At 35.5% G+C, this 26,291-nt stretch overlaps 1 protein-coding gene across 3 annotated transcripts in view; it reads left to right on the top strand.

Annotated features, from left to right (window-relative positions):
• Window positions 1-26,291, top strand: part of MIPOL1 (mirror-image polydactyly 1) — a 305,508-nt gene that overhangs the window by 234,565 nt on the left and 44,652 nt on the right. For all 3 annotated transcript variants that reach the window (XM_082681379.1, XM_082681377.1, XM_082681378.1), the window contains one exon: window positions 22,969-23,199. In XM_082681379.1, coding sequence (XP_082537505.1) covers window positions 22,969-23,199 — 231 coding nt within the window. The remainder of the gene's footprint in view (window positions 1-22,968; window positions 23,200-26,291) is intronic.

The following is a 26,291-nucleotide window of genomic DNA, read 5'->3' as shown; positions in this document are numbered from 1 at the left end:
TTGCACTCATTTTACTTGATTAAACATTGGTCTTATAAAATATTAAGGCTGAAAGAGTCCTGAGAAAATCATATTTTAAAAAACAAAAATGACATAATTTTTGGAAGAATATATATTGTGATTGGAACCCTGACTCAGCCATTTACTAGCTTGGGTAAATTACTTAGCCTCTTTAGCGTCCAGTTTCTCATTTTGAATGGAAATAATAACTAGCTTTCAGCATTATTGTACAAATTAGGTATAATGTATGTAAAATGCCCAAATGAGTGCCTAAAATGTTGAAAGCACTCAGTAAAACAATAGGCATCATTTTCATATTTATTTACAGATTTGGAATCAGTCCTAGAAAAGTTAAACAGGATTAGCCAAGGTATCATGGCTTGTTAGTGACAAGGATAGTTTAGAACCAAGGTATTCTAACCAAATCCAGTGTTCTTTGCATATGCAGTGTTACCTCTTAATTATTGAAATTGTCTAGGGTCTTTAGTCAGAATTATTCCACTGGTGAATACTGATGTTACTCAATAGTATCATCACTTTCTTTTCCTTTCCCCAAAATTCAAGGTTTGAATGTCTGTCATTTAGGCCAGAATCCCAGATATTTTTTTTTCATGTATGTGTGATTTGAAGAATTCTGTTATTTTTAAAGAGATGCTTTCAAACACTGTTATAATCAAGAGAGTTGTTTCAACAGCCAGTTGTCAGAATCTGGAAAATGTTTCTAGTTAGCTATGACCTAGGATAAGTAACATAAGATATTTCCACACTAGGTCCTACAGTTGCCCCAGTATAACTACCTGCTGGTCCAAGGCACCTTGTGTTTTGTCTGCTGGCTCTTCATGACTCCATGCTCTCTGACCAGAACAATGCTCATAGCTCCAGGTCTCACTCCTGGATTAGAGGCTTCAGGGTGCTTCCCAGGTTTGGCCTTCTACAGGGCCAGTTTTCTTTGCCAACTTTGATGTGGATCTTCCACTCCTCACTTCCCATGCTGTCTAGGTAGTCTACCGCAGAGGTGTAGTGATGGTTTTAGCTAATACTTATATAGAGCTTTACTTTTGACAGAGTTCTTTCATAATCATAATCTAAGTTGATCCTCATAATAACTGCGTGAAGTAAGCAAATTGTCTGTCTTAAAATTAAGGAATCTAAAATTCAGTTAAGTAATTTGCCCAAAAGCATACCGATTGTAAATGGAAGCGCCCAGGGCCTTTGACCACAAACCCCATGCTCTTTTCACCTCTTAATCACTGCTTTTGATCCTGTTGCTGGCAAAGGGTAACAAAAGTGTCCCAAGATAATAACAGAATGAAAATGTAAAGTACTCTGTTGTGATATGGAAGCTAGCGGAAGAAGCATCTATATATGAATCTATGTGAGAAATAAAGTATTGGCAGTGTTAACTAGGGAATAAGTCTTACATTTCTCTTATTTCTCTCAATACTGAGCACATAGGAGGTAGCTGATAAATATTTTTTATTATTATTTCACTTAGAATATCAGAAAAAAGACACTGTCTCTCCTGGGGAAAAATGTCTATGATTTTTATTATAACTGTCTATCAGCAATTTTTTTCATTGTTTGTGATAATTATTTTAGAAATCTTTTCCCTGGACTGCCTCTACTTATTCTTCTGATTTTTAGCCCCCACCTGTATGCTAATGATTCCCAAATGCAGATACACAGCCCAGACTTTTCTCTTTAGCTTCAGTCTATGTATGAAAACTATCTGCTGGACATTTCCAGATGATACTTCATGGGCACCCCAACTCAGAATGTCTGAAACTGAAGGCAGCAACTTTATTTAAAAAACTGCTCTTCCTTCTAAATGCCTGAGTCAACAAATTCATCTATTTCCCTTCTTAAATACTTCTTGAATCTGTTGTCTCTCTTCTATCATGGTTACCAATACCCTATTCAGACCCTCATTATATCTCACTGGAACTACTGACATAGCCCCCTACATAATTTCTCTGCAGCCAGTTTTGCTATCTTCGGGTCCATTCCCCACTCCTGGCTGCCATTTCCCTCCTTAAAGCCTTTCAGTAATGGTCCTCCATCCCCACAGGATAATGTCATAGTTTTCAGGGCTCCTCATGACCTCCCCCATGACTGCCTCTTCAGTGTCATCTTTGCCCTCTTCCTGCCATCTAGTTGAGACCCCATCCACAACAAACTGCTTACAGTTGCCCACATGCTGTTCTTTTTCTCACCAGTATGCTTTGTTCTTTTTTAAGTTTTTATTGGAGTATAGTTGATTCACCAGTAGGCTTTTGCTTACATTTTTTTTTTTTTTTTTTTTTAGGAATTGTTCTCTTCTAAATAACCTACTACCATCCTCACCTCCCATTCACCAGCCAAATTAGGCCTGCTTCTGCTCTGTTTGTAGTATAATTATCTGTCTTCTCAACTGCACTCTTAATTTCTTAAGGGCAGACATACTCTTATTCAGTTTGTAACACTTGGGCTAGTAGTATATTTGGTATATCATAGACACTCAGACATTTTTGAAACGGGTACACTTTTAGAAATGTCTTATTCTTGAAAACTACATGTTTTTAAGTTTTAAAATTTATTTCATTGTGTTGTGAGTGATCCCTTTAATAGCTCAAATTTGGTAAATTCATGTTTACCAAATCAGATTTAATCCATATATATGTAATTTTCTCGTTAAAATAATCATTTATTATATTCTGTTTTGCAATATGTTTCAGTAAGTTACCAAAAAAAGTAATATATGCTGACAATATTATTGCAGAAGCCCTGTCTCATGTAGATGAAAATATAGGTTTCTTCTATATTATATTAATATTGGTAGCTCTTTATTTATGAATTTACTACACCCATAGCAGGAACAAACTGAATAAAATAAACTGAAGTCCAGCTTTCAGTCCTTTACCCATCCAAATCAGTCTTTTTTATATTTTTTCCTAGTTGAAAATACCTTTCAATTAGCAGATATTTTCTTGAGTAGTGAACAAGGTCAGATACATATTCCCCAAGTGAAGAACAAATTATAGTTGGGCCCATGTTTATATTTGTATTACAGATAAGTTCTATACATACCCACAATAGGAACTTATTAAATGAAAAACAAGCATGTTGCAGCTATGAATTTTTCAGATAAAGGAAATACAACCTTGCTTATTGAAAGGAGCCTAACATTCTTTGCTACAATAAGCTCAGCAGCAGTACATCTTGTCTTAATCCACTATTTCAATCCAAAGCTAGCTAAATATTGGACTGTAAGGACAGTAAAGATTTCCCTGCTATATCATTTAACTGTCAGTTTGTTGGATTGGTTGGTTTGTTTGTTTTGATGATTTACTTCTAAGAGACCTAGAAGTTATGTTTGTCTCTCCTCAAAGTAAATCTCTTATGGGCAGTGATTACCAGAATATAGATGGATGTTGGATACTACAAAATCTAGTATTAATGATTTCAGACCTTTTCTTATTATCAAAATATTTCAGTTCATCCTAATGTTTTTTCTTATAAAAATATCAAATCTTTTGGAAAATAAGCATGGATATATAAAAACTCACTTTACAGGCTACCTTCAGGGAATTGTTTTTACAATTGAATTGTTCTTTAAAATTGTAATTAATATTCTTTTTGGTGTTTGCATAATATTCAAATATACCTTTACTATTAAAAAGGACATATTATAGCAAGATATACTTTGTTGACAGAAAATCTATTCCAGAGATACATATAATATAAAAAGAGGACTCACCATGAAAATATATACAAGATTTGAAATAAAGCATTAGTTTTAAAAACCAAAGAATTGGTATCTGGGAGTCTTGATGTAGAGGATAGAGTGGAAAACAGATGAGAGCCTCTCAGACTAGGACTGTATGTTAGGTCTCCAGGAAGGGACCTCACCTGCCAGGTGGGTCTTTGCTAAATAAAGCCAAGTAAACTTCATTCTCAAAAATTTTAGAAGAGTGGGGATCTTGATCTGTTTCATTCATTACTCTATCCATAATGCCTAGAACTACGTCTAGCACAAAGTAGATGTTCTATAAATATTTGTTGAATGAATGAGTGATGACAGTAAAAATGAGCATGTCCTCAACCAGACCAAAGAGTTGCCACACATTGACCTTACAGCACTCAGAGCATCAGTTATCCTCTCTCTTAGTTTCAGAAAATACTTGGAAGTAAGAGAACACTCTCTTTCCCTCTGAAAATAATCCCCTCTCCCTCCCCTACTTTACAAAGATCTGAAGGTTTCTCTTTAGGACTGGACATATTTGCAAGTCTATAGTGAGTTAAATATTTTCATCAAAGCTTTTCTCATACCACCATGCTGATACACATGACCTTCTTTAGCTACAACATCCTTTATATACCTTTGTTTGATTGAGCAACTCCTATTCCTTTTTCAAAACTCAGATTAGACATGTCTTCTAAGAAGCTCCTCTCTACCCCTCAGTCAGTCTGGGCTAGGTGCCCCTACTATGTACTGCCATAGCTTCTTCTATATGTCTTTTGCAACTTCCCAAACCAGACAGTTTCTGAAGAAGCATATTAGAACTAAATCACCTATGGCATCACACCCCACATTATATGGTTTCAGAAGTTAGCTGGCTGGTAAAGTGTAATTGATGTGATTTGTCATACATTATAATATGTAATTGTGTATCAGAGACAGCAAAAAAAATTGTTTTAAATTTCCAGTTGAGGTACCCATCTATTTAGCAGCAGTAACCCAATTTACGTTTTTTCATTTACATGAGTAATTGGTTACCTGTGCAACATGAGTTATTGACCCCCATATTTTAAATTTATTCTGGTGAGGTTTTTGTGACCATTTAAAATTGAAGCCCCAGACATGTACCTGCTAGCCTGCCCCTAGTTCTGGTCTGACCTGGGTCCCTGGCCAAATTTTGAGAAGTAAGGAAATGCCATTATATCGCATAAAATATCAGATATCAAAATGAATATAGACATGTCTTCAAGAGACATAAACCAGAAATACTTATTTAAAAACATACATATTCTATGCCATCTTTCCAAACTTTAATATACAGAGGTCAGCAATGTACAAAATGAAACTCCTTTTAAAGTTGGAGTATCGTACCTTGCTCTCTCAAAGCACCATATTATTAAATAACTCTTAGAAAGAATTTTAGGAAAAATTGAGAAACCTTGCCTTCATACCAATTGGCCCATCAGTAATATCTTAAAAATTCATGTCACTGATAGTGCGCGGCTATTTCTTTTCTATACACTAGCCATGTCAGGCAAAAAAATGTATAAACGTTCCTTTCAGACCACCACAAAGTAAATAAACAGATCATCCAAGGATTGTGAAATCCAGTGTTTCCACCTCAGATCTAGCACATTTGTAATATTTTTCCATTCTGAGAACTTAAACTTTTTACTTTCACACTTTTTTCTTTATTTTCGATAAAGAAAACCCTTTTGATGTAGGATGCATCGTAAAGGGCCATTAATTCAGTACAGTGCTTTGAGTCACCCATTCTTATTTGATATTTAGGAGAATAATTTTGTGACCTTCTAGATTTAGGCTATTAAAATTCATACTTCATAAGACAGTATTGAGTAGTCAATTTAGTGTTAATTTTTTAGACTGAGGGGAAGGCCAGAATAAAAAATGTGTTAACTTCCTTGAAAATCTATAAGAATTAAATAAGTGAAAAAAATTTTAAATCAGCCTAATTTCTAGAAAGATTCTAAACAGTTATCAAGTATTCTAATAAAACTTAAGTCTGAAGAGATTTCTTCCACATTAAAAAAAAAAAAAAACTGCCAGTTTTTCCTGCCCAGCCAGGAGTTAGAATAAGTGAAGCAAGAGGGCCTAAAATTCAGTAATTTAAAAGGTAAAGTTGTAAAACCCAACCTTTACTGTGTTGAATAAAAACCAAAAATCCAGACGTCTTCTGATCTTTACAGAGCACGTAGCAACTCTGTAGCAACAGAAACTTTATAACATTTCCTGATGACAGCGGCTGCACAATGGATTTTGAATAAGTCTGGTGTAGTGTTTAGTACAGTGAAAGGAGCTGGGTTGTTTTATGCTTTAAGTTGGCATTTTACCAAGGAGAGAAGTTTGTTGGTGGTTTGTTTTCCCCTCTTATGTTTAAGTGACAGAGTACTGATTAAAATGAGCATTTTTTCATGTTTATTCTTACTTGGTCTTTTTCTGAGCAAGATACTCAGTAAAATGAAAGCCAGATGCTTTTACACCTACACACTATATTGCTGAGCAAATCATTTATGGAAGGGAAGGCAAGATAAAGTTGCTTTTAAGAGTCCTTTAACATATCAGTTTGATAACCAGCAAAACACCTCTACTGCCATTAAATATTTACCAAGACTCGGCTTTGGGCAGGGGGGCAGTTTGGCGTAACAAATTTGACTCTGTGCAATGCCATTGATTAGCTATCAGAAGGACATAGTTAATAAATAACTTTAGGTATTACAGAGCACTCTACATTCTTGTCAAATATTTTCTCTGAAGATGACCTAAAAAAAGTCAGTTACAACCAGCATTCACCCCAGCAATGATTGCACAAGCACAACTATGAAAGAAATAAAGGCCAGGCAGATCAGTTGAGCAGTAAGTACTTAGGCAATCTTTCCTAGTGACTGTTGTCATTGCTGCTGGACTTTAGAACTGAACATGTTTACATTTAATTAGAAAGGACACACAGTTTACAGCACAGTAGCTATCAATATCAGATCAGAATTGATTTCCGCTTTCTCCCCAGTGATTGCTTCCTTCAACCTAATTAAAAAAGCCATATAACCAAAATGACTCACATAAATTTTAAAGCAAAGTAAACAATATTTCCTGGAGACCAAAACAAAAGTAAATGACATTCATCCTGATTATTAGCTACATTTTTTTGAAAGAATTCTGATGCCTATAAATGTACTATAAGGCATGTTTTAGTGTTATCAGACTGCTGATAAACCAAGTATTCCCTTCTGAAGAAACCTGAATGAATGCTTTACTGAGTTCTTTAGCTCTCAAAGAAACAATAACCTTACTTTTATCTTCATAATCCCTAAAACATGTAGATAAAGTATTCTGATAGAAGTTTGGACTGATTTTATTCATGTCTTCAATTTTCACATATTATAAAGAGCAACTGCTAAAAAATATAACAAAATGATTAACAGATTGATTTCCTTTTAAATAAGATGTATACAGCACATGTGTAATTTCCTAAAACATAAGGAATCATTCTGGTGTGTGTGAATAACATTTCTCTACAATTACCATAGACAAAATCATGAACAAAATTCTGATAAAAGATAATTTCTTATAACTCTATTCACTATAAAGAGAACTGCTTTAAATTTCACAAGCTAGCGTTTGTTGATTACACTAAATTATGGTAAAAATGTTTGGTTTTTTTTTTAATTATTTATTTATTTGGCTGTGTCGGGTCTTAGTTGCAGCATGCTGGATCTTCATTGCCGCATGCAGGATCTTCTTGTGGCTTGCGGGATCTTTAGTTGCAGCATACAGGATCTTTCACTTGTGGCATGTGGGATCTAGTTCCCTGACCAGGGATCAAACCCGGGCCCCCTGCATTGGGAGCATGGAGTCTTAGCCACTGGACCATCAGGGAAGTCCCTAAAAATGATTTTAAATCAGAGATATAAAGGAAAATAGGAGAGATGTAGAGGTTACCCCCAGGAGGATTGTGTTACAGCTCTCCTTCTTCCTTCTCTATGCATCTGCCATGCAATCCCATATCTAGAATGGAAGACTATCAAGATGTAAGGAAGTAAAGAAAGATTCAGATTAGAAGCAGGCCTTAAGTAACATTAATTAATCAATTTACAAATATAAAGCAGTTCTTCCAGGCACTAAAGATAGCGTAGTGAGCAAAACCTCTATAAGATCAAACATTTTTATCTGCTTTGGTTACTGATGTATCCTCAAGCATTTAATTTGTACTTGGTACTATATATGTCTAGTTGCTCAGTAAATATTTATTGAATGAATGACTCCTTTCAAGGATTATTTCACTACAAGCAAATGTTCATTCATCCACCAGGGGGGAGTCCAGTAGCACTTGTTTCTAGTATTCCAGGAAAACTGAAGTCCACAATGGTGCCATAGTAATGAGAGTCAATGTAAAATCTCCTTCCAGAAGAGAATAACTCATCAGAGTTATTTTTGCTTACTTTTCTTTCTTTCATTTTCTTTTTAAATCTTAGGCTTTTTATTACTCTTAGTGTTCACAAAGCAATCAAACCTGGAAGCCACATCAGTTAACTACAGACCAGTACTACATATCCATAGTTTATATTCTGCAGGGCACATACCAATCACAGAGATTCTAGTCAACCATTAAAACATTAAAAAAATTAAGAACCACATGAAGCGAGCCTATGGAACCAGTAATTAATTAATCAATTCCACAAATATTTATTAAATCCTTTTCTGGGCACTAGAGATCAAATGGTGAAAAAAAAAATCGCTTAACATCTGTCCAGTTGGAAGGTCAGAGTACTATAGGAACACATGAGAGGATCACCTAATCTGAACAACAGGTCAGATTTCTTAGAGAAACTCATATCCATGCTGAGATCTAAAGGATGAGTAGGGGCTAGTTAAGTAAAAAAGGTAAGGTCAGTGTTCTAGGGGATATGAAATTTGTTCATCCTGGCTTGAGTATAGAGGTAAATAGGTGAATAAAGAGAAGTGAGCTGGATAGAGAGGCATGAAGAGCTTTGTAAAGGATGCTTAAAGGAATTTGGACTTTATCCTCAGAGCAGAGAGGAGTCATTGAAGAGTTTTAATCCAGGTTGTCATACATTCATATTTGTGCTTTAGAAAACTCACTCAAGGCAAAGAGCAAGTGAAGACTATTGAAGTAACCCACTTAAGAAAATAGTAGCAGGCACTCTAAATTATGATAATGGTAATGGAGCTGAAAAGAATACTAGAAAGATGCAAGGGATTGATTAGATTGATCAATCAAAAGGATTGATTAGATTTTTAGGTGAGAAATGGATGTCAAGGATGATGCATAGGTTTTGAGCGTGAACACTGAGTAGAAAGTGATGCCCAGGGAGAAGGGAGGGAAAGAAAGGGCTGATTAGTAGAAGGATATAAAATGAGATCATGAGTTTAGTTTTAGACATACTGAGTTGTAGATATTTGCAGGATGGTCAAGTGAAGATGTCTCCTAGGTAATTGTGTAGATCTGGTGCTCAGGATAGAAATCTGATCGGGAGAGAAAGACTTCCAAGTGAAATAAATGATTGAGTGAAGCCATGGGACTGGGTTGAAATCAAGGGAGAGTGGCTAGAATGACCAACAGTTAACCAACAGTTAAGGATGCCTCCAAAGGAGATTAAGAAGCATCAAGAAATACTTTTGATGAAGCAGAAAACCAGAAGTGTATTTTCATAGAAAGCAAGGAAAGAAGGCATTTCCAGAAAGAATTGGCTTCTGATAGGTCCTATAACATAAAGATTGAAAATGTCTTTTATACTGAGCAACAAGATCTTTTCTGGAGCAGTTGTGGACAGAGCAGATGGTAGAGCCTTGAATAGAATTTGAGGTGAAGACAGCAAGCACAGACAATTTGATTCTAAATGAGATGATCCCAAACTAGATCCAAGAGAAATCCCATCTTTTAGACCAGACTAGCATAGCTTTGAACTTAGTCAGAATCCCTGGCAGAAAACAAAACAAAACAAAAAATCTTCATAAGTGGAATATCTGACCCAAGAAAATAAATAAAAGGTGAGTTCTAGAATTTTATTTCCTAGATTTAAGCCTCAGTATATAGTTCCATGCTCTCTTGAAATTCCACTCAGAAACGGAGCAAGGTTAGAGGCTGTTTGTCATGTAAGGTGATGAAGAGACACAAAACACCCCCTGGCCAGAGCAGAGCAATTGTTTTAAACGGCAAATCTTGTTCCCCTCTCTTCAAAATCCTTCAGCAGCTTCTCATTTGCCTTAAGAAAAAGACCAAATTCCTGTTTGGTCCTCATGTTCCAAAAGGCCCTCTATGATCTAGACCCAACCACTTGTTCACTGATACGAGCACTGGTTGTAACTGGGCTTCACTGAGCTCATCAGCCATCCTTTCTCTTATTATAAGGCCTTGGCACATGTTCTTCCCTGTGCCTGAAATGCTTCCTTCACCTCTCTTCTAGTTAATACCTACTCTTACCTTTAAATTTCAACTCAAATGTCACATCCCTTCCTTTATAGCACTTAAAATAATTTGAAATGTGTGTTTAGTCACTACTCTAGCTCTAGCTCTAGCAAAGTGCCCAGAACACAGTAGTCATTCATTTACATGAGGAAGGGAAGCAGGGCCTGACGTGTCACCATGCTGCCACCCAATTCCAAGTAAAACAAAGCACATGCTTCCAGTATGCATACTGACTGAACCCTATTCAGCAATTCAATTAACCAAATAACTGTACAGCAACAGCTGTGTATCAAGCACTGTGTGTTTGTAATGGTCTCATAAAATGAATTTATTTAAACCTTGTAGCTGAGATCAGCATCAGTGCTTATCCTAAGCTTTATATAATGTGAAATAAAACTATATATCTAATAGGACTTTATTTACTTTTCCTAAGGGAGTCACTTAGGATCACTAATAAAATAGAAAAATATTTACCCTATGTAAGAACAGTTGGTTAGGGCTTCTCCGGCGGCACAGTGGTTAAGAATCCACCTGCCAATTCAGGGGACACGGGTTTGAGCCCTGGTCCAGGAAGATCCCACGTGTCACGGAGCAACTAAGCCTGTGCGGCACAACTACTGAGCCTGCAGGCCTAGAGCCCGTGCTCTGCAACAAAAGAAGCCTGCGCACCGCAATGAAGAGTAGCCCCTGCTCGCTGCAACTAGAGAAAGCCCACGCACAGCAACAAAGACCCAGTGCAGCCAAAAATTAAAAAATAAATTTTAAAAAAACGAACAGTTGATTATTTGAGGTTTTTACGTTTTTAGTAAAATCATTTATTCATGCAGATGGTATGGGACATAGTTTTCAGTAGTTGAGCAAACTTCTCAGCCATCTGCTAAGAAATTGGCTAATGAGCTTGTGCCAAGCTCCTCAAAAATCTTTTTGTCTAGAACTGACCCTTATGCGGGTGACACTCTTCCTTTGTGTGACTGTTCTTAGATGGAGTACCCACTTCAGTAGAATTAGGATGACAAATTATGATATCTGGCATTTAACTAGGCCTCAGCATTGTGAGCTCACTTACACCTAGAGATGACTGAGTCCAGTCTTCTGGACTGTGCAGGGATTTCTTCTACACTATTTCTAACAGCTTGTTATCTAGTGTCTACATAAATATGACACCTCATCACAGGTAGGGTTTACCCTACCTGATAAGCCCTCCTGTGGAGATGCTTCAGTTTATAACTTATAACAGACATAGCTAAATTCAGGTGTGATTAGGTCTGATTTGGCTATTATGCCATGGCTGGCTATGCTTACCCTCTTTTCTATCTGATGTCACTTTTGATTCCTACTGGACTTATGGTTAGTCAACCTTCATTAATACTGTGTGTGTGTGTGTGTGTGTGTGTGTGTGTGTGTGTGTGTCTTGGGAGGGTGGGATTTAATAGACTTTATTTATTAGAACAGTTTACATTTACAGTAAAATTGAGATAATACAGAGTTCTCATATACCTCCTCCCACAGGTAGTTTCCCCATTATTAATATCTTGTGTTGGTGTGGCACATTTGTTACAGTTAGTGAAACCATATTGATACCTTATCATTACTTAAAGTCCACAGTTTACATTAAGGTTCACTCCTTGTGTTGTACCATTCTATGGGTTTTGAAAAATGCAAAATATCATGTACTCACTGTTACAGTTTCATACAGAATAGTGTCACAGCACTTAAAAAAAAAACGTGTGCTTTTGCCTTTTTATCCGCCTCTGCCTCCCCCTGAACCTTTGGCAACTACTGACCTGTTTACTGTGTCTGTAGTTTCACCTTTTCCACAGTGTCATATAGTTGGAATCATGCAGTATATAGCCTTCCAGACTGGCTTCTTTCACTAAGTAACATGCATTTAAGTTTCCTCCATGTGTTTTCACGGCTTGATATCTCACTTTTTATCATTAAATGATATCCCATTGTATGGATGTACCACAGTTTGTTTATATATTTGCCTATTGAAAGATATCTTGGTTGCTTCCAGTTTGGGGAAATTACGAATAAAGCTGCTATAAACGCTCACGTTCAGGTTGTTGCGTAGACATAGGTTTTCATTACTATTGGGTAAACACTTAGGAGCACGATCAGTGTATCATATGGTAAGATTATATGTAGCTTTGTAAGAAACTGCCAAACTGTCTTTCAGAGTACCTGTACTATTTTGCATTACCACTACCAATAAGCCGGAGTTCCTGTTGCCCCACATCCTCACCAGAATTTCGTGTTACTCCTTTTCTGGATTTAGCTCTTCCAATAGGTATAGTGGTATCTCACTGTTTTAATTTGCAGTTCCCTGGTAGCCTATGATGTTGAGCCTCTTTTTGTATGTTGATATGCCATCTGTATTTCTTCTTTGGTGATATATCTGCTTCTTTTGTCTATTTTTTAATTGAGGCTTATTTTCTTATTGTTGCATTTTAAGAGTTCTTTGTATATTTTGCATACTAGTCCTTTATCAGGTATGTATTTTTCAAAGATTTTCTTCCGTCTGTGGATTGTCTTTTCATTCTTTTAACAGTATGTCTTGCAGCATATAAGTTTTTAATTTTAATAAGGTCTAACATCTGTTTTTTTCATGGATTATGAAAAATCCATGGTGTTGGTGTTGTATGTAAAAACTCATTATTAAACCCAAGATCACCTCAGTTTTCTCTTATGTTATCTTCTAGATGTTGTATAGTTTTTCATTTTACTCCTTAGGCCTGTAACACATTTTTAGTTACTTTTTGTGAAAGGTGTAAGTTCTTGGTATAGATTATTTTTTTTCTTGTATGGATGTCCATTTGTTCCAGCACAATTTGTTAAAGAAAAGGCTATTCCTTGTCCATTGAATTGCCTATGCTATTTTGTCAAGATCAGTTGACCATTGTTGTATGGATCTATTTCAAGGCTCTCTGTTCTCTTCAACTGATCTGTTTGTCTCTTCTTTTGCCAGTGTAATGCTGTCGTGATTGCTATAGCTTTAAGTCCTGAAGTTGGATGGTGTCAGTCTTCTGACTTTGTCCTCCCTCAATATTGAGTTGGCTGTCCTAGATCTTTTGCCTCACCATATGAACTTTAGAATCAGTTTGTCAATGTGTACAAAATAATTTTCTGGGCTTTTGATTGGCATTGCATTGAATCTATAGAACATGTTAGGAAGAATTGACATCTTAACAATATTGAGTCTTTTTATTCATGCTCATGGAATATCTCTCCATTTATTTAGGCCTTTGATATCTTTCATCTGAGTTTTCCTCATATAGATCCTATACATATTTTGTTAGATTTATATCTAAATATTTCATTTGGGGGAGTGGTAATGTAAGTGGTATTATGTTTTAATTTTAAATTGGAATTGTTCACTGCTGCAACATAAGAAAGCAATTGACTTTATATTAACCTTACATCCTGCAGCCTTGTTAAAGTGACTAATTAGTTCCAGGAGTTTTGTTGTTTTATTTTCGTTGAGTCTTTTAGATTTTCTACATAGACAATCATGTTATCTGTGAACGAAGACAGTCTTATTTTTTCCTTCTTAATCTGTATACATTTTATTTTATTTTATTGTCTTTTACATTAGCTAGGACATCCAGTACTGTGTTGAACAGAAGTGGTGAGAGGAGATATCCTTGTCTTGGCCCTGATTTGGGGGAGAAAGCATCTCATTTCTCACCAATAAGTATGATGTTAGCTATAGGGGTTTTTTTGTAGATGCTCTATATCAAGTTTAGAAATTTCTTCTCTCTTCCTAGTTAGCTGAGAGTTTTTATCATGAATGGATATTAGATTTTCCAGCGCTTCTTCTGCATTTATTGGTATGATCAAATGATTTGTCTTCTTTAGATTGTTTTGTAATGGACTATATTAATTGATTTTCTAATGTTTTATACCGAGAATAAATCCTACTGGATAGGAGTGCATAATTCTTTATGTACTTTGTTGGGTTCGATTTGCTAATATTTTGTTGAGGATTTTTGCGTCTATATACATGAGAGATAATATTCTGTAGGTTTTCTTTTCTAATAATGTCTTTATCTGGTTTTGGTGTTAGGGTAATGCTGGACTCATAGATTGAATTAGAAAATATTTCCTCTGTTTCTACTTTCTGGAAGAGATTTTAAAGAATTGGTATAAAAAAATTGGTATCATTTCTTCCTTAAATGTTTGATTAACTCCTCTGGGCCTCGGGTTTTCTTTTTTGGAATGCATTGACTATTGATTTAATTTCTTTAATAGGTAAAGGCTTATTCAGATTGTCTATTTCTCCTTGCGTGAGTTTTGGTAATTTGTATCTTGCAAGGAATTTGTTCCATTTTATATAAGTTATTAAATTTGTGGACATAGAGTTGTTAATAACATTACTTTATTATCCTGTTAATGTCCCTGGGATCAGTAGTGATGACCTCTCTTTCATTTCTGATATTAGTAATTTTTATCTTCTTTCTTTTTTCTTGGTTAGCCTGGCTATAGGTTTATTGATTTTATTAATTGTAATAGGCCAAAAATGCCCCCCCCAAAAGATGTCCGCATTATATAACTGGAACCTTTGTTACCTTATGTGGTAAGGAGATGTAACAAATCTCCAAACACTTGGGAACATTTAACAACACATTTCTAAATAATCCATGAGTCAAATAAGAATTCTCAAGGGAAATTAAAAAATATATATGGAAGTGAATGAAAATAAAAGTACTGCATAGCAAAATTTCTGGGACATAGCTAAGGCAGTGCTGAGAGTGAAATTTTTAGCACTAAATACATACATTAGGAAAATTGGAAGTGTATCAAATCAACAATCTAAGGTCCTACCTCAAGAATCTGGAAAGAGAACAAAAAAATAAATGCAAAGCAAGCAGAAGGAAGAAAATATTAAAAATAAGAACAGAAAAGGGCTTCCCTGGTGGCCCAGTGGTTGAGAGTCTGCCTGCCGATGCAGGAGACACGGTTTCATGCCCCGGTCCGGGAAGATCCCACATGCCACAGAGCGGCTGGGCCCGTGGACCATGGCTGCTGAGCCTGCGCGTCCGGAGCCTGTGCTCCGCAACGGGAGAGGTCACAACAGTGAGAGGCCCGCGTACCGCAAAAAAAAAAAAAAAAAAAAAAAAACAGAAAGAAGCACATAAGAGCAGAGAGAAAACACATTATGAATATCAGGAATGATAGGATATCACTCTAGACTTCGCAGAGATAAAAACAATAAGAGATTACTATGGACAGCTCTACATGCATAAAAATGGCAATTTAGAAGTAACAGACCATTTCCTAAAAAAACTCTTATTCCATTACTGATACATGCAATAACCTGAATGAATCCCCAGAGAACTATGCTGAGAGACAACAGAAAATCCCCAAACCTTTCCATTTGTATAACACTCTTGAAATGACATTACAGAAATAGGAAACAGATTAGTGGTTCTTAGGATTTAAGGAGGGGATGGAGTGGTAAGGAAGTAGGGAAATATACTTCGTGGTGATATAACTGTTTTGTATCTTGACTGTATCAATGTCAATATCTTGGTGGTGCTATTATACTAATTATTTATACTAATAATAATAATTTATACTAATAATAATAATTTATACTAATAATTTTACAAAATGTTGCTATAATTTTACAAAATTTACTATAATTTTACATAAATTTACTATAATTTTACAAAATGTTACTTTTGGGGGAAAGTGGTAAATGACATGAGGGATCTTTCTGTATTATTTCTTACAACTGCATGTGAATTTGTAATGATCTCAAAACAAAAATGTTAATCTTTAAATATTCCTCAAAAATGGAATGGAATGGAGTGTGGATGAGGGAAGCAATGGAGAATATGAGGCTGCACATAAAGATAAGGAGAAAAGAAAGGGAAATAAAACTGATGTGACTCTTCTATAATACTAGAGCCCACTTATTCGAATGGAGCATTTAAGCAACAATGTTCAATAAATACTTTTTGTCTGCCTCTTATAGAGAAGCCACTGTGCTAGGCCCTCTAAGGAAATAAAGAAGAGTAAAAAATGGCCCCTTCCTTCAATAGCATTAGACTAAAGTAGGGAAGATAAAGTGAGTATAAAGTAGCTATAAAGGATAGTAGAAAGCGATGAATATAATACAAGGGGTATGGAAAGGGTATGGAGCTTAGAGGAAGTAGTGTCTCCTTGGGCAGGATATGGGAGTGTGACTTCATGACGGTTGTGGCAGTTCATCTGGATCTTGAAGTGTAGTGATCGGGCGCTTAGAGGGATAGGGAAATAGAATTCCAAGTGGAGGCAACAGTGTGAGCAATAATCCCAGAGTGAAAAGTGTGAGGGCAGTTTTAAAGAACAGTTTATATTTCCATTTGGCTAGAATAAAAGTTTTTGATAGAATAGTTAGGAAAAGGTCTGGAAAGAAAACTAGAACAGAATTCTGGAGCACCTTGAATGTCAGACTAAAACTTGGGACATAAACCTAGAATTCTATATCCAGTGAAATTGTCCTCCAAAAGTGAAGGAGAAATAAAGACTTTCTTAGACAAAGACTGAGGGAATTTGTCACCAGTACACCTGCCTTGAAAGAAATGTTAAAAGAAGTTCTTTTGAGAAAAGGCAATCACAGTAAGGCGGAAACTCAGATCAAATTAATTCATGCAATAAACCAGGAAGTAAAAACAGACACTGTCCTTTCAGGAAATGTATACTGAGGACAACATAGCACATACTTCTGGTTTCCATACTCGCTTTGTCTTTATTTATTTTTATTCAGTGAAACAAGCCAAACCTGCCTCTTTTTTTTTTTTTCGGAATGATTTAATAATATTATCAGTAAGTGATAAAGGTTAGGAAAACTAGTTTAGTTCTCCCAATTCATGAAAAACCTGTAGCAACAGTTGTTTTTCATCAAACTACTTATAAAATATCTAAATATTGTATGAGACCTTATACAGAATTAATTAGAAATAAATTATTTCTTAAAAAATTATACAATGTATGAATGCTTGTTTTTTGCCAGGTATTGTGCCAGATATTTTCACATAAGTAGATCACCTTATTTTGTTCTCATGTGAACTCAGTGAGATTTTTCTCATTGTTTTAGAGTTGAGGAAATTAATACTTAAAGTTATAAAGTATTTTTCCCAAGGTCAGACAGAGTGAACAGCAAGACTGAAATTTAAATCTACTTCTTTAAAGTCCAAATCTGACATCTTTTCATTTACCAGATTTAGCACTCTTGACGTATTAGACTAGATAATTCTTTGTTGTGAGGGTCTGTCCTCTGCAATGTAGGATGTTGAGCAACATCTCTGGCCTCTATTCACTAAATGCTAGCAGCATCCCCCCCTCCAGTTGTAACAGTGAAAAATGTCTCCAGATGTTACAAGATGTCCCTGAGGGACAAAATTACTCCTCGTTAAGAACTATTGGCCTGGGACTTCCCTGGTGACACAGTGGTTAAGAATCCGCCTGCCAATGCAGGGGACATGGGTTCAAGCCCTGGTCCGGGAAGATCCCACATGCCTCAGAGCAGCTAATCTCGTGTGCCACAACTACTAATCCTGTACTTTAGAGCCCGCGAGCCACAACTGCTGAGCCCGCGCGACACAGCTACTGAAGCCCGCATGCCTAAAGGCCGTGCTCTGCAACAAGAGAAGCCACCACAATGAGAAGCCTGCGCACGGCACCGAAAAGTAGCCCCCTCTCACCACAACTAAAGAAAGCCCACACACAGAAAAGAAAACCCAATGCAGCCAAAAATTAACTAATTAATTTTTAAAAAAAAAGAACTATTGGCCTATACTGTGACACCTCATCTCTAAATTTTTAATCCAAGAATATTTATTCAATTAAAATAAACAGTATATATAGATCACATGAATGCTTGAGCAATTACTGTAAATAAATGAAGCATAAATAGAAGTGTAAGTGCATATAGTGGGATGGTGAATAAAGTGATCTCATGAAAGGACTTAAGAAATAGTTGATCACGGAAACAAGAAGCCAAGAAAAGTAGCATCAAAACTTGGTATAGATGGAAAAGTACTAGTTTGCAAGAATAAGATGAATCCATGTTTGACATTACAGTTGAGAGTTCAACAAGCAGGTAAACACAAGTTGAGGGGAACATAAATATCTACAAGCAAAATGTAAAAGTGGGTCATAAACCTGAAAATTCCGAGATATTTTCGGCTGAGGCAGTACAGAGAGTTAGGGATCAGGAAAATAGTCAGGATCACAGTCGTGAGGGAACAGACCAGGAGACACTGAAATGAAGACAGAAACCACTACAGAAAGGAATCTATTACATGCTACTTAATGGTCTAATACCCATTGAATGGCATCTCCTACCTTGGCCTGCTGTTGGACTCATGTGGTGAGCAGCCTAGGAGATAATGTATAGTCACAGTTGGTGTGGATTCGAATTATGATTATATGAAAGACTACTAAGTAAAAATACTTTTAAAGTCTCACTTTCTATACTAAATTAGAAAAATTAATTCATTAAGAATTATATAATTTCAAAACTGGAAGAGTTAATTGAATTTTTTATATTACTTCATTATCTTCATGATAAATAGGGATGGTTACCATCCTATGTTAGTATTGTGTGAGCCACACTGTTTCTGAGAGTGATTTAACAGCTTTTCTGTTGTTTTATAATTTATTCTTACTATAACTTAAAATATTTTCCCATACAATGTCATTTAAGTGCCATTAAATTGTAATGCCACTGCTATACAAAAAAATGCATCTGAAAATCAATGCATCTCAATCAACTTTGAACAGAGGTTAAATGTGATATGACTCTGAAGAAAGCTAAACAATGTGGCCCTCTTGTCAATTTAGGGAAGAGCTTTCTGAGGGAAAAAGCATCACTAAAACAAAAATGCACTTCAGTGGTTATAGATTTATACATGCTGGGAATATATCCTCTCTACTTCACTTTTATTCCTATAAGAAAATTTCCCTAAATTATGAACATTTTAATTTATTAAACTTATGAATGCATTCTTACCATAAATAAAATTGCCCTATGTAATTTAATATGTTGGAATTGGGAAATAAATCACATGATGAAACTGAAAAAAACTATGAAGTATTGTAAGTTCTAAGAAGGAAAAGAGGTTCTATGAGACAGAATAACAAGGAGGGAACATCAAAATTTAGACTGAAGAGACATAAAAGGTTTATCTGAGAAAGTAGTATTTATGCTGAGACCTAGTGAATGAGTAGGAGTCGGTCACATAGAAGCGTGGAGGGAAAGGCATTTCAAAGAAATGCTTCAAGCAGGAAAAGCTTGCTGTACCTGAGAAATGGAATGTCTGCTAAAAGGTGGTAGGTAGAGAGACCGGATGATAGAGGGCTTTGTAGCCCATGGCAAATAGGGGAGGATTCCAGCCCAGGAAGGGGGCTATGATGTGTGTCCAGGTTCTGGCTCTGCTAGGGTAGGGGTATGAGATTAATTAAATTACTTACCTCTTTGTTTCAGTTTTTTCATTAGTAAAAAAGTAATATTAATAGGACTCCCTTCCTAAGTTGTTGTGAGGTTTAGTGAGTTAAAATATGTAATTTGTTATCTTCAGAGATTTATTCTGAGTTTGATGAGGTGCTATTGCAGGATTTTGAGTGACGTTATCTAATTTATCTTTTTAAGAGATCACTCCAGCTACTGCTTCAGTTTGAGAAAGACTTGATGGGGATTTAAAGGTTTCCAAGGTATTTTGAATGAATAGTAGCTTTTTGAGCTTGAGAATAAAGGGTCCCAGTTACAGGTCCATCTGAGAGAAAAATTAAAGTCAGGTAGTATAAATTTGCCAAAAGAAGGAAAAGACTAAATTAAATGGTAGAAAACTAGTAAATGATGAATGATTAGGTGATTAAATGGGGATAATATTGATTTTAATAATGGTGTGATTTTAAAAATTGAGTCATTGATTCTTAATATTTAATTGGTTATAATATACTAGACAGTGTTGTAGGTATCACAAACAAATGCAGAATTCCCAAACTATGCTGATCTACTTCAAGTTTTAAATGAAGAGCATAGGACTTCCCTGGTGGCACAGTGGTTAAGAATCCGCCTGCCAGTGCAGGGGACACAGGTTCAAGCTCTGGTCCAGAGATCCCACCTGCCACAGAGCAACTAAGCCCATGCACCACAACCGCTGAGCCTGCGCTCTGGAGCCCACGAACCACAACTGCTGAGCCCACGTGCCACAACTACTGAAGCCCACACACTGCAATGAAGAGTAGCCCCTCCTCGCTGCAGCTAGAGAAAGCCCACATGCAGCAACGAAGACCCAGTGCAGCCAAAAATAAATAAAAATCCCTTTTTAAATAAATAAATAATAAATGAGGAGCATATATTTAAGATTAAAAATATAAAGAACAGGGCAGGCTATGATTCTTTTAACTCGACACAAAAAAGCACTGCCATTAATGGAATAATAATAAATTAGATTTCATTAAAGTTAAGAACTTACATTCATCAAAAGACAACATTAAGAGAATGAAATGTCACTGCACCCCCATTAAAATGGCTGAAGTTAAGAGGACTCGGAATCCCACTCTACGGGTGCATATAGAGCAACTGGAACTCTTGCTGATGTGAGAATAAATTGGTATGACCACTTTGGGAAACTTTGCAGTATCTACTAAATCTGAACATATATACACCCTATGGAGGAATTCTGCTCCAGAAATGAGTACTTATGTCAGTTATATCTCAATAAAGCTGGGGAACAAAAACAAGCCAAAAAGAAATGGGTACTTAGGTCCATCAAAAGACACATACAGGAATTATTCATAGCAGCAACAGTGGAATGGTTAAATAAATTGCTATGTATTTATGTAATGGAATACTTCATAGAATAAAATACAACAACAGGATGAATCTCAGAAACTTTATGTTAAGCAAAATATTAAGTCAGACAAAAAGTTCAAAAACAGGCAATATTAATCTTGATAGAGGTTGGACTAGTGATTACCTTTGGAAAGGGGTTCAACTGGGAGGACTGGAGTGTTCTGCATTTGTTCTGTATTTTATTCTTTACATTTTGTCAAGCTGAATACTTTGGATTTGTGCAAATTACGTAATTTAAAATGTAATTAGGGACTTCCCTGGCGGTCCAGTGGTTAAGACTCCGGTCTTCCGGTGCGGGGGGACGCAGGTTCGATCCCTGGTCGGGGAACTAAGTTCCCACATGCTGTGTGACACAGCCAAAACATTAAAGAAAAAAAAATGAAATTGATATTTAAAGGTAAAGAGCATAGACTTTTTAAAGGTTTTTTTGTTTTGTTTGTTTTTAGTTTCTTTCTTTCTTGGGTGTTTCAAGTAAACAAAGAGAGTAGATTGAAAGAAAATGGAAGTTGGAACAATGCAGACAGTATGAGAGAACAGAGAAAGAATTAGGAAAATGAGCAGGAGACAGGAGTCTTTAAGCATATGGATTGGTAGAAAGAACCAAGAAGAATGAAGTAAGGGTTAGATACATAACAAGATGAAAACCATGAAGGAAGATACTTTCTTTGCACTCTGCAAATCTGGCAGTATACACCATTCTTATTTCATATATAGTAATCACTTGACCACAGTTTAGCAGCATCTCTCTTCTTAGGGACTAAACTGAATTCTGACATGATTTCTTTTGGTATGCTAACTATCCCTGTCTCAAGTCCATCTTATTTCTGTGTGACACCTTGTCCAAAGTGAGCACCCTGGAGAGGCGTATAGGCTATTTAAGCAAAAAGAAGAAATTTATAATTACTTCAGTTTGAAAAGTTTTAGATAAAGTACCAGACTAGATATTCAGCCAGAGTTAAAGTTCCCTGACCAGCTTTCTACAGCTTTAAGAATTATATTACTTTCTTTCAACATTATCAATCTGTATTATATAGTTAGGGTGTTTTACTTCAAGTCTCCCATCGACATTTCTTTTGTATGCATATACTGAAATGATCTTATTTAATAAAAAAAGAACATCTCCTGTGTGGATTTTAAATTTCCCATTATTAAATATTTATATTTTCAAAATGTCTTTATTTAATTGAGTGAGGTGCTTGGTGCCATTTCAAAATAACCTCAGGTGGTAGGTGTAATGACATATCAAAGATCTGACCTTTAGCATTTTAAGATTCTATTTGTCTGCATTTTCTTCTGCATTAATTTAGTCTTAATTTATATGCTGTTTCTCTGTATGACTTAATGAGTGGATGTGTTTGGCATAAGATTCATTAACAAAAAGAAAATATATCTGAATACATATTATTTCTGTGCAGGTTGACTTGTGATTTTAACTTCATTTATATCTCAATTGTGACAAGTAGAAAATGCTGTGTATAAGGCTGATCGGTATTTGTACAAATCTCATTCATTCTCATTACGTGTTCAGCCGAATAGACCCTGGATCTCCTAAACTGATGCCCATTCTCTTACTTCTCAGTTCTTTGCAGTCAGCTTATTATATTCTTTTACTTACCTAGAGATACTTTATTCTCCAATTCTTTGCTATTCCTTTTAAAGAAAATTGAATGTAATATTTACACTGATACAATTAAATTAACATCCTGCAGCATCTTTTTGTATGCTTTGGTAGCAAAGATAATCATTTGTCTGGGTAGCTTTCAGCTTAGAAGCAGAGAAATGGATAATTATCAAGTATAATATTGTGATATAAAAATTATTTGTATTTACCCGTTTAAGTTATCTTTATTGATTTTTAGAAATGGGTATTTCTAACTGGAGATTTTCGTTAAATAGATTATTGGTCCGTCAGCCTACATATTTATGTTTAAATTATTTATTTTTATATTTTCTCAGTTTACACAAATCTTTATCCCAAGAAGAAAATCTGAAGGATCAGTTTAACCATACCCTTAATACCTATGAAGAAGCTTTAAAAAGTAGAGAGAACATTGTTTCCATCACTCAACAACAAAATGATGAATTAGCTACCCAACTGCAGCAAGCTCTGACAGATCGAGCAAACATGGAATTAGAGCTTCAGCACACCATCGAGGCCTCCCGAGCAGCCAATGACAAAGTTCAGAAGTAAGTAAAATGACCTTGCATTATTTCAAAAGCATGAAACAAAACAAAACAAAAGCACATTCTTTTGGCAACTAAATAATATATTATTTATTATTTATGCTCTTAATAGTTTAAGACAAAAGTGGATTGAGCCAAATGAACTTTTTTAGACGGCCTGTCATATCTACATTTGGGGTCAAAAAGTCATTTACTTGCGAATCATGGTTACTATTTAGGGCAAACCATTTTTATTGAATAATTGATCTTCAGGGGTTCATGGAGGCCATACAATTAAAATCAGTTCATAGGTAATAGGTAATTAGCAAGGGGAAGAGACAGTCAAGTTACCAACCCTACTCATTTAGCTTCACAATAATCTTACTTGAGCTGAAATCATCTATGACCTTGCAATCTGAGACCTCTAGGCACATAGAATCCAGTACAGTGAAATTAATTTTCTTGTGTTGTTCTTCTGAAGTATTCAATACAGCTTTTCACAGTACATGATCACATTTATTTTCAATAATCTTTGCATTTTTATTAAAATTTAAATAAAGCTGCATAATCAGTCAGTCCTTAATGATAGATAGCAAAATATTAACAAATAACTTATCAGACAAGGAAGTCACTTGTTAATTTATGGGACTTGAACACTGTAGCAGAATAGTCTAAAGCAGCTTTAATGTAATAGAACTTGTCATTCTAACTGAGCCCTTTTTTATGTATTGTTAACAGCATTACATCATTCACACACCTAATTGAATTCAATTTCTAAGACATACCTTCTTCCTTAACAATTTTTTTTTTTCAGTTTTACAGTATGGAAAAGTAGAGCTAACTTCAAGGTTTCTTACTTCTCAATACTTTTTGTTTGAAAATAAGTCTTCAGAAACATTTCCTCAACATCCCTGAAATTATATCTTGATTACTAGCCCAAGATCAGGTAAATTCGTAGTCAAAACTGTTTTAAAACAGATTAGGAATTAATCTTTAAGGTATATGTACCTTGAAACTTACGATTTATGGTGTTATATTTTATAGGTTTAAAGATTAAGTTTATATTCAGTCAGAAACCGTATCCGATTATTCACAAAGTATATTAACGTTCTAAGAACCCCAAGATAGATATTTAGGTAGATCTCATTTCATTGTAAATTACAAATCACTAACTTTTGACAGTCAAGATCGGATTTAGCTCTATTTGCTTAAAGGATACAAATACTTAAAAATTTCAAAGTTTTCTTTACCTGTAATCCTTTAATTTCTATACATAACTAAAATTCCCTAAAACAGTGTTTCCCAGAGAGCAATTAGATTTCTAAAAAAATTTGGAAATGTTGTCAACTTTTATTTTTTAGATCTCATCAGCTATTGTTATTATTTTTAAAAGAAATAACTTTGTACCCCAAGAAGTAGAAATAACATTTCTCAGATAACGCTTTAAATTTAATAAGTTTAACCTTTTGAAAAACTAACTATATTGTCCTTATTCTTCACGTTTAACAACAGACAAATCAAGACTTTTTAATGGAAATGGCACCAATCCATCGACAGAGTTTAAGTGCAACAATTATGTCATTTACAAGAGTTAAATGTTAAATTTTAATTTAAATGTTAAATCTTTTATTCTGATTTCTAGCAATCAGACCTAGATGAAATATTATCAGGCTTTCCACTTCATATTTAATCCACTATATTTCATCTTTAATTGCCCTCAAGTGTGCAGTGTATCTTCATTACAGTTAATGTGGGCATCAGCCTATTTTGTTGGATATAAGATGATAACCTTCCAGGAAGCCAACTGATAAGACTTTGTTAGATATTAACAGGTATTGGTATTCTGTTAGGTATTAGTATTCTCCATATAATCTGAAATCACTATTACTAGCAATTATTTTTGAAGGTCCTTTGAAAATATGTCAGTATTCCAGGCAATAATTAAAATTTAAATTTAAAAGGTCCACATTTCCCCTTTACCCTTCACAACCAAATTCCTTAAATAACTGATCTGTATTCACTACCTCTAGTTTTTCAATTCCCATTTGCTCTTCTACTACTCAATACACTATGGCTAGCTCTTATACTAAATTGTTCTTCTTAAGATTACCAGTAATTTCCTAATTATTGAATTCAATGGCCCATTCCTAATTATACTTTATCATAAAATTTATATATGAGCATGGTAATTTATATATGAGCATGGTAAAATAAGTAAAGATGCTCATATATCTTCAACATGGTAATTTAAAAGCTCAGGCTCTGGATTCAGAATGCATAGCTATGTGAACTAGGACATTTTAAAACACTGCCTTGATGTGGGCAATAGTATGTGTACAGTAATACACCTACTTCATAATGTTGTAAGAATTAGATGAGATAATACGTGTGATGCTCTTAGAACAATGTGTGTTGCATAGTCCCTCCTTCTCTTGTCATTTCACTCATACTGCACTATCTCATTCTTCAGAAGGGCACTACCTTTTCAGGACTAATGCATTTATATACGTTGGCCTCTCTCCTTGGAGCCTTTTGCCCTTTTCCCTCATGAGAAACATATTCATCCTATGAGATTCAGTGCAGCATAAAAGATAGAGACAAGCTTTGTGGTCAAGTCAGACAGACCTGTGGTTGAGTCCCTGGTTTCCTACCTATTACCTGTGAGATTTAGGGCAAATTGCTTAACTCCTGGAAGCAAAAGTTTTTCAGTTAAAAAATTTGGACAGGACTCCCCTGGTGGCACAGTGGTTGAGAGTCTGCCTGCCGATGCAGGGGACAGGGGTTCGTGTCCCTCTCTGGGAAGATCCCATGTGCCGCGGAGCGGCTGGGCCTGTGAGCCATGGCCGCTGAGCCTGCGCGTCCAGAGCCTGTGCTCCGCAATGGGAGAGGCCACAGCAGTGAGAGGCCCGCATACCACAAAAAAAAAAAAAAAAAAATTTGGACAGTTATATTGGCTTCACAGGGAGAGTTGATGTGACTTTCCTAGTCCTCAGCAGTTTCAGAACTGTCCTTGTTCCCTCACTGTTTCTTATCATTCACGTTCACTTTGCCATCAGTCCCCGTTGTTTGCTGCCTAAGTATCTCCTGATTCCCTCCGCCTCTTCCCTTGTTAATTG

This window comes from Grampus griseus (assembly GCF_964374135.1).
Source record: "Grampus griseus genome assembly, chromosome: 2".
NCBI lineage: Eukaryota > Metazoa > Chordata > Mammalia > Artiodactyla > Delphinidae > Grampus > Grampus griseus.
The sequence above is the reverse complement of the archived record's forward strand: the minus strand, read 5'-3'. Positions and strand labels throughout refer to the sequence as shown.